Here is a 14,247-nt window from a genome sequence, read left to right as displayed (position 1 = left end):
TTGAAAGATATCACAAAATCAACAGAACAGAGCTGGTGTGGGGTCACCTCCAGCATGTGAGCAAGGAAGTGCCTACAAGGCACCATTACGGGGAAACCCCAAAACTCTTTCTGGAAACTCAGCACGCTGGGGGAGCCTCTCTAGGGTGCCTGTATACTAATTCAAGCACCTTGGTGAAGCCGATCTTTTCAGTAGTGCCCAGCAAAAGGACGAGAGGCAACGGGCACAAACTGAAGCACAGGAGGTTCTGGCTGAATATGAGAGGGCACTTCTTTACTGTGAGGGTGACAGAGCACTGGAACAGGTTGCCCAGAGAGGCAGAAGACTGAGGGTAGCACTCATTAACGTGTATAAATATTTGAGGGAACAGTGTCAAGAAGATGGAGCCAGTCACTGTAGAAGGGTGGTGAGGCACTGGAACAGGTTGCCCAGGGAGGCTGTGGAGTCTCCTTCTCTGGAGATATTCAAAACCCACCTGGATGCCATCCTACACAATCTTCTCTAGGTGATCCTGCTTGGCAAGAGGGTTGGATTAGATGATCTTCAGAGGTCCCTTCCAACCCTGCCCATTCTGTATTTCTCTGATTCTGTAAATTAGTTGTGAATAGAGTTAAAATGAATATTAAAAGAAGATTTTTATGCACTGGAGCAAAGAGACCCCAGAGCAGCCTTCAAAGTGGAGCAATACCTGTATATGTGTGCACAAATATATCTGAATTCAAGAATGGAATTTCAATAGAAAACTGGACTCTGACACAGAAGATCCACTGTACTATAGTTTACTTGTCATCTGTTCCACATTATAATGCATTCTGATAAATGACTTTGCTATTAATTCTCTAACGTCACACCTACGCATAAACCTCACAATGGTCTGTAGCAATGAATGACAGCCAAGCATACTTAATGAAAAATTCCTGCCAGCCAACACCTCACAGAAAAATGTAGTAGCATGATATACCAGAGTTTATCACTCTCAGAAATAATCCTAATAAAATATGTATATAATTCAACATCTTCTATGTGCGGCTGATGCACAGATTTTGTACTCAGATAACTCTTTCAGTCAGGGCTTAGATACTGGTACCCCCACTCCACCCACCCACACCTCCCAACCTCCACTTCTCTGGAAGTTTTTCCAGTGTAGTCATGGTAGAGGAACAGTGGCTACACTGGCGTCATTTAAATGGGTACAGACATCTCAGAAGGTGACATCATATATTCATCCTTCTTATAATGAAATACACAATGCAGGCAAAAGGCACTTTTGTATTATTTTAAAAGCAAAAGATCTAGGAAAATCACATGCTCTGACTAGACTTGAGCAACTCAGACTCCACAGAATTTTGTGGAGTCAGATTCCTGAACGAAATCTGTAAAAAACAAAGTTACACCCTTACTTCTGCATGCAGCCTGTTCTCACTTCATTAAGATTTCTGTCGTTAATTGGTTTTGAATGCAAGAAAGTAATTTTATTTTAGAACAGACTGTCCTGTAACATTGTATTGTGCAATTTCACTTTCATAATTTTATTATAATCTGAATATCTGAAGAAAAGAGAAAATGACTATACAAAGAATTTATAGAACATTCATTTACATACTGGAGACCTTTTGCTGCTTTACAGTTTGAAGAAAAAGACCCCAAAAATCACTATTTTAGAAGGTAAATACAAGAAGGAAACATAAAATTTTAATGATAATGTTGGATACATGGGAACCATGTAATTAAAAACATGACACTTAGTATTTTTGTAGTATAACACTGTACGATAATAGTATATTTAATAAGCAGGTTAATAGGAGCCTGGCTAAATACATGTGTCAACTTGCTGGCATTAGTCATGAAACTGCATATACACATCTACCAAAAACCTTGGAAAGCAAGTGCTGTATTAATTATTTCATCTTGTATTTGCCATGAACATAAGTTTCATGAATATCCGTCTACATACACTACACAATGGTACATACTGAACTGTTTTGCTTTCTGCAATTTTTAATTCTTTAAAAAGCAAAAGCATGTGACAATTTACCATCCAAAGGAATGCATAATAGAAAAACTCCCTTAGAAACAGGGCAACTTCTTTTTCCTACTTACCAAATAGATCTGAACTCCCAGAAAACACCACCAAGAGTGGCAGCATTCATTTCCTCATGTTCCTGAATTCAGCAGGCCTTAAGAACACATAAGGAATAAAAAATAAAGCCTCAAATGGAAATGACAATATATGGGGAAAACATATGCTATATTTTCAGCCCAAAGGTCAACACTTGGTGTCTAATAAGACACGCTGAAATTTAAATGTCACCTACAAAAGTGAAAAAATATAAAAATTTCCTTCTCATTTGAATGCTTACAGCATATCAGATTTATTGCATAAAATTTTTCTACTAGGAAAACTGACAATCTAATTGAGATGCCAGCTGATTAAATTCACTGGGTTCCAGCTGGCTGACTAGATTAGGCAATTGGGTTCTCGGTACACCAGAAGAATACTAAAAGGAAACTTCCCACGTTTCAAAAGAATCAAATTTCCTAGAAATAAGAACTGCATTTTTGGAAAGTACATAAACACCATTTAAATAGCGTGGATAGTACATAAACACCATTTAATACCTCTGTGTCAGAAGAACAGAATTATTTGGTAAAAATCAGTGGCACTTGCCTTTGTTGCTTCAATGGTAGCTACAATGCTTTGGATTGCTTCACCCTTCTGCAACACCCAATGCCCACTGTTACTAATACGCCACTTCCCGGTCCAAATACATTGAACTTCAAATCCTTAACCTGTCTTTTCTGTCCCATCCTCCACCCCCACCCTACCTCCAATATAGTTATTTATACAAAACTGTTAACTAAACAATTCAGTAGTATTTTTTGCTGTGGTCACTGAATAATGTTTCCATGGTCCTAATAAATCAGGGAAATCAGGAAGAAAGCTATTAATGAAAAACAGATCATCATTTATACAAGTGTACTTTACATAAACGTAGAACAAACATAGTTCAGATTGGTGGAACATTCTTACCATACAGCCTAGTGTTTTCCACTTGGTTTAGCCATTATTTAGGAAAAGAGGATGACAGGATTAAATACACAAAGTGGATACAGTTACTAGTTAACCCAGTGCCTCATGCATCCAGTACGCTCAATTCAGCACGTCACTTTAAACCTTAGGTTATTAACGTAATGTTGACTACCACACATGAAAGAAACAGAGGCAATGAAACTTTCAGTACTGTTACTCTGCAGTTGCTTTATTACCCTCAGTTCTGATATGGAGGTCTAGAACTGTTCTTTTGTGAATGGGAATTATACAGAAGACCTCCTTGTGAAAGCTTACCTTCCTTGTGAAGATTTCCGCTCTAACCTACTTTATCCATTTCCTGTAATTTATCATTGCTGTAAAGCTAATTAACATTTTGTTGTGCATTGAAAATTTGGATTTGTTTAGAAAAATATACAAAGATATGTACAGGTGTGACAGCTGTACAAACTATGAAACAAATGATCTCAAGAGATGGGAGAGAGTAACAAAATAAATTCCTTCTGGATCTCTTGTCTCTATAAAGCATAAAAATAATTCCTACAGATTAATAGAAAATTAAAAACATAGCCCCAAAAGTTCAATAAAAAGGGGACTAAAAAAAAACATTTACATAAGTATTCAAAGGGGGAACAAATGTTACTACCAAAATAGTATTACAAGGAGACATGGAAACAGGTAGTAGCTTGTCACACAGTAAGACAAAAGTCAAAATATGAAACTCTATTGTCTACAGCAAGGCACATGCTATACACACTTTTACTTATGTAAAATACTGCGAAAGGGCAAAGCACAACATTCTTGTTTAAGGATATCTACATGATATATCAAGATCTGAGATTTACTATAAATAATTTGGTACCAGCAAAAATATATAAATTATAAAATTTTATTTGTTTTTCCCTCATTTTTATCCTGCAATTATTAAAACACAGTATCTTCCCTTAGCTCTTAGTATAAAAAATACAGAAAAAAAACAAACACAGAATACATTTCCATGCAACTGATGTGTTTTTTCTGCCACCTCTTCCCTATTTAAAATGATTCAAGTTAGAACTGCCCAGCCTTGCTTACACTAAATACAGAGCAATCTCCCTGAATATTCCACATTGCTGTTCCTTTCTAAGCAGAGATCAACTTGCACAAGCCTTCTTTTCACATACATATTCCCCCTCTTCCATTCAGTTCCCATCACTGATTCACATAAAGATGAAGACTATAGCAAATGGTCTCCTCAGACCATCATTCTCTCAAGAACATGTTTGCAAGGCGTATAGCTACCATTGATGCAACTATGGCAAGTTTCTTTGTGGAGGTTATATGAAACATTTGCTGCACTAAAAGGTAGCACAGTCTAGTGAGTGAATATTTGTGCTCCAATAAGTGATGAGAAATCGCATGTGAACATATATTAGAAATCCTTCAGGAGAAAAGCTTTTCATTTATGCTTCATTCAGGTATGGGCTACATGGGTTTGGGTGGCAAACAGCTTCTTTTGCTCTGTCCTTTGAAATAGAAAGAAACAAATAATGCTTTGCTAAGTAAGAGTCATCTTCAAAGAAAAGACTGAACTCTTGCAAATATAATGCAGAGAGACTGTCCTCTGCTTTCCTTCTTGGGTATAACATTGCCGCTGAACAGACTTCTTCTCACAGCACTTTCCTTCAATGAAGTCAGCGAAGAGCTCTGAGTCAGCACTGGAAGGGTGTTACATCTTCTTCTGCGATCCGATCATGACCTTTGATACAAAGTTCACAATGGCGCTGGCAGGTTGCTCTGGATCATGCTCTGCAAATAGGTGGCACACATTGTCTGTGGCGCTGCCTTGCTTCCTGGCAACAAACCCAAATACTCTGCAAGGGCAACAATCACACTGTGTCAGAGAACAGACAGACATTGTCTCATTTCATAAAGCAAAAAAGATACTGTAGAAACCAAAAGCCCCAGGACAAATGCACAAATCATATTGCATCTGACGTAAAGGACAAGGTACTGTGTGACAGCTAAAAACAGTGGTCCAAATCACAGAATGGTTTGGGTTGCAAGAGAACTTAAAGATCACCTAGTTCCAACCTCCCTGCCATAGGCAGGGACACTTTACACTAGACCAGCTTGCTCAAAGCCCCATTCAACCTGGCCTTAAACACTTCAAGGGATGGGGTATCCACAGCTTCTCTGGGCAACCTGTTCCAGTGCTTCACCACCCTTGGAGTAAAGAATGTCTTCCAAATATCTAATCTAAATCTACCCACTTTTAGTTTAAAGACACTACTCCTTACCATATCACTACACCCCCTGACAAAGAATCCCTCCCCTGCTTTCCTGTAGGCTCCCTTTAGGTCCCAGAAGTGTGCTGTAAAGTCTCCTTGGAGCCTTCTCTTCTCCAGGTTGAACAACCCCAACTCTCTCAGCCTCTCTTCATAGGAGAGGTGCTCCAGCCCTCTGATCATCCTCATGGCCCTCCCTTGGACTCATTCTAATACTTCCACGTCCCTATGCTGGGGGCCCCAGAGCTGAACACAGTCCTTCAGGTGTGGTCGCACAGGAGCAGAGTAGAGGGGGAGAACAACCTCCCTCAACCTGCTGGCCACACTTTCGATGCAGTCCAGGATACGGTTGGCTTTCTGGGCTACAATCCCATATTGACAGCTAACGTTGAGCTTCTCATCAACTAATACCCCCATATCCATTCTCTGGGCAGTCTGTATTTCTGATTGGGATTGCTCCAGCTCCAGGACATTGCACTTAGCTTTGTTCAGCTTCATGAGGTTCACATAGGCCCTCCTCTCAAGCCTGTCAAGGTCCTGCTGGATGGCATCCCTTCCCTCCAGCCTATAATGTCACCTGTCCCTACTCTCCCTTTAATACTAATCCATGGACCACACCAGCCAAATCTGAAGCTCCTACCTCAGTGGCTCAGGATGGCCAGAATCAGGTAAGCATACTATCCCCTTTCTTCTACTCTTTCTGGTTTGCATCATGTCTTGTTTGCTGTCAGTGTCATGCTACCAACTCTGGAGATATATTTAAGCTGACTCAGTACTGCTGTTCACTTACCTATCTTTGAGTTGGGGCATTTGGTGTGGTAAGAGGTGTGTGTTGGTGCAAGTAGAAAGGTGTCAGGAAGGAGACAATGATGTTGGTATTTAAATGAAAACACTTTTCAGTCCACTGATAATTATACATTTATGTCAGACACTAGTATTGTTAGGATTGTTTTCATGTATGTGCTTTCGGGGGGGATTTTTTTTTTTTTTTTAAAGCCAACAGTCTGTGTGAAACAAGTAAGCTTCAGTTACTTTTAGTGGCTAAGTGACACTCAACTGAATAGCAAATGGCTGTTTTCATTTCTGAAACTTTACACAAATCACAGATCTGCAACGTAAACAAACCATGCTAAGTCTGGTTCCAACCATCCAACCATCACTTAATTAGGCTATAACTTGCAGAATTGCTGATGAACTAAATTGAGTCTAACTGCAATGGACAAAGAGTTTTACCATTCTGCTTTCCCTTCTCCATCTGTGACAAAGGTAACTAGAAAACTTACAAACTGATCACTGTAATGATATTCCTAAAACATTCAGTTACAAGAGACTCAGACAGGTTCAACTTACTTTGCAGAAAGGCCATCTTTCATCCATCTTGACGTCCATAAGAAAGAAATGAGAAAAAAATAAAAGAAAAAAAAAATTGAGAAATAAAATGACACTTCCATTAGTTTTTGTTGTGTGGGGTTTTTTTGTTTGTTTGTAGATAATACAAATAACGCATTAGAAATAGTACTTGTCTTGCTTACTTTCTGTCTTGTGGATCCAAGGCACAGAAAATAACAGTGTTGGCTGGATAATGTCGCCGAAAGAAGAGTCTGAAGAGGAGGAAATAAAATATTTTAGAAATAGTTAAGATGTTTAAAATTTAAAACAATAAACAGATCTGAAAAATCAACCATATTTAGTCTATATTTAATAATGGCAATATCTTTTATTATCTCTGAGTCACAGTTTTAAAGCCATATGAGTCATAGAATGGTTTCCTTTGGAAGGGACCTTAAACATCATCTAATTTCAATCCCACTGTCATGGGCAGGGACACTTCCCACTAAATCAGGTTGCCCAAAGCCCCATTCAACCTGGCCTTCAACACTTAGAGGGATGGGACATCCACAACTTTTCTCAGCAACCTGTTCCAGTGCCTCACAACCCTCATTAGGAAGAATTTCTCCCTAATATCTCATTTAAGTCTGCCATTTTTTAGTTTAAAGCTTTTACCTATTTCCCTATCACTACATTCCTTGGTAAAGAGTCCCTCTCCATGAACTGCTCCAACCAAATCAATCCATATTTAAAAGAGTAACTTTAAGTTTTGGACCATAACAAATCCGACCCTTAAGCAAAGAAAAAGAACTAGAAGTATGATTTTTTTTTAACCGCTTATATATTATATCAGTGGGAAATACAGATTCTTGGAACTTGTGAATTATTTGATTATATTAAGATTCTAAATATAAGGATTCCTAGGTTTTATGATTTAAGGTTTTGTCTCTGATCTGCTACAAATGGTTTTAGAACCCATGGAACTAGGAAGTCTCGCCTTTTTTTTTAACCCATAATAATTTCCTGTCATCCCTCCACTATAATGATCAGTTTTCAAATTGAGATACTTTTTAGTAGCCCTAATAGCATGCAGTACAGAGTGAATATAAATTATTTTTTTATCATAGTAGTTCACATGTACTAGGCTATCCAAAGTGCTATTTCAAACACTGGCAATACACAGTGTCTGCTCAGTCCAGCTCTGTTCAGTTATACTGGTGAAGGATACTGTGAAGATAAATTACTTCACTGAATAGACTGAGTATCAAATGCTCCAAAGGCATTACTTTCCCTTTTTCTATAAAATAACTACAATGAAAAAAAAATGCCATGGCAAAGTAACCTTCCAGAGACAGAAACTGCCATGTGGAAGAAATGCCTACATCTTAAAATATTCATCCTCCAGTACTGCAGGCTTCTGGCAACCTCGAGGGATAGCAAACATTGTTGTTCTTTATGCAATCTTAATATATGATTTAGTCTTTAATTATACTCCGTAGTCTCCTAATCTATGATTAGTCTCTGAAACAGAGACTGCAGAAAATAACTAGAAAAACAACAAGTGACATTTGTTGGAGACAAGGACAGATACTCTCTCCCCATTCTTCTTTTGCTTACTTTCTTTGATTATCTGTCAGTGTGATTCCCTGTGCAGACACCTTGAAATGGACAACAGTTGAGATGGGAGAAGGATCTTGCATCAGCGTCAAACTCAAGGCTTTCTGTACTGCCTGATAGCCTGTGAGGGACTCCATCTCCACCGAATTCAGATACCAAACATTACACGCTGTAATGAAAGATGAGAAAGACTTTGGGAAGTCATTACATCAAAGAAAGCAGACAGGAATTTTCTGAACACCACCAAATAAAATGGAAAATTTCCACCTTTACAAAGTGAACACAGAAGATTGACAAAAAAACAACAAATCTATTTGTACTTCACCATGTCTCACTGTTGCTTCATAGTTTAAGATGATAATTCTGGAGTTCGTTTTTGGAGTCTTTTACTGCCCCGTTGTTCTTAATTCAGTTACAACAGCCAATGAGAAAATATATATTTTCTTCAGTATAAATTGATACATTTCACACTTTCAAATTGTGCTTGTTACCTTCAAAGAAAACCATTCACTTGTTTAGCAAGACAGTAACAGTCTTCTCCCCTCAAAGAACTGAGGGTTGCTGCAAAATTCATATCTCAGTAATTCCATAGTGCTTTGTATGTTCAGTAATTTTAGGGCAAACAAAGCAACTTCCAAATTGAATTAACTACTCAATATATTAGGTTGATTCTTTACCTCTGCATGCATTTATTTTAGGAGCCCTTTTCTTCTCCTACAGATATTAGTATCTTCTGGTGTATCTCTATAAAAAGTAGCTCACTGGTTTCTAAAGCTACCAAACAGTTAATTTATTTTTTAATCTGGCCTCAAAACAAATCTGCAGTGACCAATAGGGCAGTAAATATTAATATTATGTGGCATTATATAATAGTACTATAATACTGTATCACAATATACAGTATTATACAGTAAAAATGACATACAATATTATATAGTATTAATTATGAAGGTTGTATAGTATTAAAAGAAGTATTTGCATGATTAATTACTTCCAACTTGTGTGAAGTCGAAGTTACAAGCAGATTAATAACATTTTTGAAATTGAAAAGTTCTCTTAGTCTTATTCTACAACACTAGAAATAATTAAACACTTACATAACTGAACACTGATACCAACAGACTTTGTGTTTTGGTTAAAACATCTGTGTAAGGAAAGAATTTACAACTCTGGCAGCAGGTGTGTGCAAATTACTATGCTATTATTCGATTAATTATCAGTTTAGCCTGGCTTGCCAACCTTACTGTGAAAGCAAAGATTAAATGAAAAAGTTCCTCTTTTCATATGGCTATTCTGTAATTTGATTAAAGCCTTTTCTTATTACTATCTACATGAAATACACAGCTGGACACCGACACTTTCAAAACAGTTAGGCAATCATCAATTTGCAGACTGCATAAGTGTAAGTTTGATTCCAGCATGGCTATTAGCCCAGTAACTTCAAGCTCTGGAGGTTGTCAGTGAAAGAAGGGATCCAGAGATTTGATTTATTTGATTTGTAAGTGAAAGGATTTGGAAATGTATTTGTGCATTGGCGTGCTAGTTTCAATAACTTTGTCTGAATCAATCACTATACACTTCATACAGAGAGGCCTTCATCACTAAATTGCATACTGCCATGTCTACCCAAACTTGTGAATAACATTCCAAACCATAAATTTTCTTATTCTCACATCATTACTGTGTACGTTTGGTACAGACCTAAAAAGCTCTTCATTAAAGCTCTGAGCTTTTTCCACCAAAGGAAGCTTGCCTTGTTCCCCAGCCACGTTCCTCACCCCTTTTGAGGCTCATATAAAGGGTTTCACTTCCTTTGCAACAGCCATTTCACTGCTGTCAAGAGACCTTCTACATGACCTAGCCAACCTTGCTGTCTAGATTGCCATCAGTGTGATAGCTCAAAAGCAGTCAATAAATACAGTAGATTCCTTTACTAGCATAGCACAAAAATAGTAAATTGTATCTTTTTCTGAAGTTCTGGAAAGTGCAAAAATGTCAGATTAAAAAGTAGAGTACAGAAAATGAAAGATGGTGAGAAAGGCTAAATATTTCTCACTTCAGAACATCATGTACAGTCTGATCTAGACAGTTGATGGGTTATCAAATGACAGCAATCCCACAGAAACTGTATTCAAAGCTAGAATGAAAGGAAGATGTTTGTATCTTTCCTGTAAAATTGCTGCTCTTATCTTTCACGGGTGGCATTTGTAGTCATGTCTGTGCTAGCACTGATAGCTATGCAATATGGCCAGCTTGAGTATCCTGTGCTACTTTTATACTGGGAATGTGCTTTGTCCAGAACACTAAATCCCTTCACTCTACTAGTGGAAACAGATATGAAGAATTTGGACTTATCTGAGGCACAAAATTTGGCTATCAAACAGGAAAGTTAATAAAACAAGGTCTGTTCTGGGGAAAAGCCACTTATCTGTATAGTTGTCACTCTCTGAGATTTGTAGGTTAGCTTCTGCATTTAGATAATGATTGGAAATGCCTATTAGGTTTTTCAGGCAGCTATATAAATCATCATTCTAGGAAAAACATTTTTTTTTGCTTGTGCAGTGAGAAAAGGGTGAGGTGGATAATGGTATGGAAATGTTTGGCAGGGAAAAACTGCGTCTTATTTGACTAAACTACAGGTGCCCACACAAGCTTATATGTTTGGACAAGAAATAGTTTACATGTCTCAGTGAGGAACTCGACAACTGGAAAGCTGTTGACTGGATAGGGATCTCTGAAACACAGAAAATCAGTGGGAAATAATGTGTCAAGGTAAAAGACTGACAGTATCTCCTAGCTATTTTACCTAATCATGTTCCAACTCCTTGTTTAAAAACAAAACCAACAAGACAAAAAAAAAAAATGTATATATATATACACTAAAAAATATATATTCCCAAATGATCCATGATTTGACAATTCCCATAAGGAGTTACCTGAATACTGCCCCAAATGGTGTAAGAATTATTTCTTTTTCTTTTTATTTGAAAAGCCTTGCCAAATAGAAACCAGCATTTCTAAAAGGATAACTTGTGCCCATTTTGCTGAGTTTTCAAGAGGGTAAGTCTTTTAATTCATTTTCCTTGGCTTTTACACTGTTGGCTACAACAAACACCATCAGCACTGTTAGACGGAAAGGCCAACAGGTGCTCATTCCTGGCATGGCATCACTAAGGCCAGCCATTGCCTCAAATGCTTGATTAGAGCATTTGAAGTGATACTGCAAATTTTTAAGTCAAATTGCTGAATAAGCAAAGAGCAACACGCACACTCTCTAGAACTGCTCAGCTTGGCAAGTGCCCCATGCAGAAGCACCCCAAAATAGGTTAGGGCAATGAGGCAGCATTCTGATAAAGACACGCCTGGCTGCTACATTTTTGATTGTGGCTCCACTTGTAGGCTAAACTCAAGGAAGAGTGTCAAACATAGTGTATTCGCCTGCTGTAATGGGACTAGATCACAGAATCATAGAATCATTAAGGTTAGAAGAGACCTTCAAGATCATCTGGTCCAACCATCACCCTACTACCAATACCACCCACTAAACCATGTCCCCTAGTGCCATGTCCCCAGCATCACATCATTTGGTGGAAACTTTTTCAGGGCTCTTCTGTTATATCAATAAAAGCATAGCAATATAACTTAATTTGCAGAACGGATACTGCAGTATGCATAAGAATCCATAAAACAGCATCCAGTGGAAAAGGCACTGGATATTTCCTAACAGCACGCATCATCAAGCACATGGCAATGTTTTTGGTTCTTCTGTTTGTTTGTTTCAGATTTATTGGTGGATAAGCATTTTTCAGTAGTGTTTTTTACTTCTAACTTTAACCCTACTCTAACCCTACTGAACACTTTCATTTGTTGCCATTTGCAGACCTCATAGTTCACGAACTTTTACAGAACGCAGGTTGAAAAAATCTTCTCAAAGTTTATCACTATGAAATTAATGTCACTGCTTCCAAATTGCTGTGCTGGAATGAACCCAAGAGTACCTCAAATTGTCATGGGACACGCAATGGGAAAGCAGATAGAAGGTTGCACAACTGAGAAGGTAGTTGCAGAAAAGAGAAGGAACTTTGTACATATCCTCACAGTGCCCTTTACACTTCTGCACAGAACACTAAATATAACTGTTCTCTTTAATCATCCTTCAGTCCAGTCTTAGCATCAGTTTTTCCCAGCCTGTAAAATATAACACTTAGTGACAGTCAAATGCAAGGAGAAAGTTTACCAACCTGCACCCTGTTTGAGAAGTTCTGTTGCTGAGTTTGCAGCAGTCTGTGGAGAAGTTTCTGCTATCTCTTCCAATGGATCTGAGAACAGAAAACACTATCCATGTTTGCACTTGAATAGACAAGCAATGCACATGGTCAAGTATGAGTCTAGCTTTTGTAAATGTGATTTCATGTACCAGGTAAGTCTTGGCCAGAAACATTAAACAATCTTGTACCTGCATCTATAACCACACATGCCATGTGGCTTTGTTGTTGTTTTTCTTTGTTTGTTCATTGTTTTTGTTTTGTTTTGTTTTTGTGCTGCATCATTTTTTACCCCCAGTGCTGCAGGAGAGATGTTCAACATTTATTTTCTAATAGTCACAGACACAATTACATAGATATGCCAGAGGTACAGAAGTGCTACCACATTACAAAAAACTATTAAGAACTATATTGCCTCATAACAACCTTGAAGTTTTCAAAATAGTGAGATTTTAATTATGTAATTTGTATATTTCACAGTAATTCAGGTACACATTTTGTTTCTGAGATTAAATAAATTAATTGTCTTTTGATTTGCAAGACAACAACATCATTCTTTTTTCTTCATTCTTATGTAGAACACAAATATCTAAACTGTAAAGGCAGCAGTAGAATACTTGCCTTTAAATCTTCTGTTAAAATTAGTGAGAAAACTGTACATCTGTATGCTATTTCAATTATATAAAAGTGTGTAAAATATCTCCCAGTGCTGTATTTAACATTACATATACTGACTTTGAATACATTCAAATGAGGAAGATATCCAGGACAAGGCAAAAGTTTCAGTTCTATACCTCTGCCATAACAGTAAGAGCCAAGGAGGACAAGAACAAGCCTTACAGAGAGATCTCTGCACATACATACCACTGCACGCTTTTACACTAAAAGATTTCATTAATATATTTGCATGAGTCAATGCTGTGTTGGAGCACTGACATATGATCTTTAACAAAAGCTTGAAGAGTTCAACTGAAAAGAGCAAGGATGTTTCACATTTCAATAATACATCTGGTGTTAACTTCATGTGGGAAAATAGCAGACTGAATTATGGGGAAAGCATAGGTGTATTCTGCTGTGGTCTTAGAGTGGTTTATGAAATCATCATTACCAAAATTAGAATTATAGTCCCATGATACAATACAGGCTCCTTGATTATTTACTTAAACAATATTTGGACCTGGGTAAACTGCTACTTCCTTCCTGCCAGCATCATACACAGAACTTTGTCATTCACCTACTTGAGTTCCCTGAAGCCCTGGGTGGTAACCCCAAGCTGCATGAGTGATTACATCTAACCTCATAGAGGTGCAATTTTATATCTGAGAAATACATTTGTCTTCCTACATGATAGATTACTGTGCTAAATTCTGTGACTCTCGTATGACAATGATTACAAAATCATAGTACTAGTCTGCTCACAACTTTGAAGCAAAGCCTTGGCTGAGCATCTCTTCTGTACTATAATAAGCATACCTCTGTCTGGGATGAGGAGCTTACAGGGCAATGCCAGTGGAGTAATGGAATGCTGGTATACCAGAGCAGTCAAACTCCCTGTGGTCAGAAATTAACAAGATACACAAGATTAACTTGGTGGACAAAAATAACACTTAACAGTTATGCTGGCTTCCAAATATTTTATCGACCAAGCCCCCATCCCCCTTCACACACACATACACAAGTTTCCCTTAAAAATACTTTCTTGGCACCTAAGCCAAGATCT

The 14,247-nt window shown here is 37.7% G+C and overlaps 1 protein-coding gene across 7 annotated transcripts in view; it reads right to left on the bottom strand.

Annotated features, from left to right (window-relative positions):
- Positions 1-763: 763 nt before the first annotated feature.
- TNS3 (tensin 3) overlaps positions 764-14,247 on the bottom strand; it is a 247,381-nt gene continuing 233,897 nt past the window's right edge. For all 7 annotated transcript variants that reach the window (XM_084510046.1, XM_084510042.1, XM_084510044.1 and 4 more), the window contains 6 exons: positions 14,001-14,078; positions 12,504-12,581; positions 8,263-8,431; positions 6,849-6,917; positions 6,667-6,693; positions 764-4,902 (listed from right to left, as the gene is read on the bottom strand). In XM_084510046.1, the coding sequence (XP_084366172.1) occupies positions 4,758-4,902; positions 6,667-6,693; positions 6,849-6,917; positions 8,263-8,431; positions 12,504-12,581; positions 14,001-14,078 (566 nt within the window). In that variant the 3' untranslated portion in view covers positions 764-4,757. The remainder of the gene's footprint in view (positions 4,903-6,666; positions 6,694-6,848; positions 6,918-8,262; positions 8,432-12,503; positions 12,582-14,000; positions 14,079-14,247) is intronic.

This window comes from Aythya ferina, assembly GCF_964211825.1.
Source record: "Aythya ferina genome assembly, chromosome: 2".
Taxonomy (NCBI): domain Eukaryota; kingdom Metazoa; phylum Chordata; class Aves; order Anseriformes; family Anatidae; genus Aythya; species Aythya ferina.
Note: the sequence above shows the minus strand (reverse complement) of the source record. Positions and strands in the feature narration are given on the sequence as shown.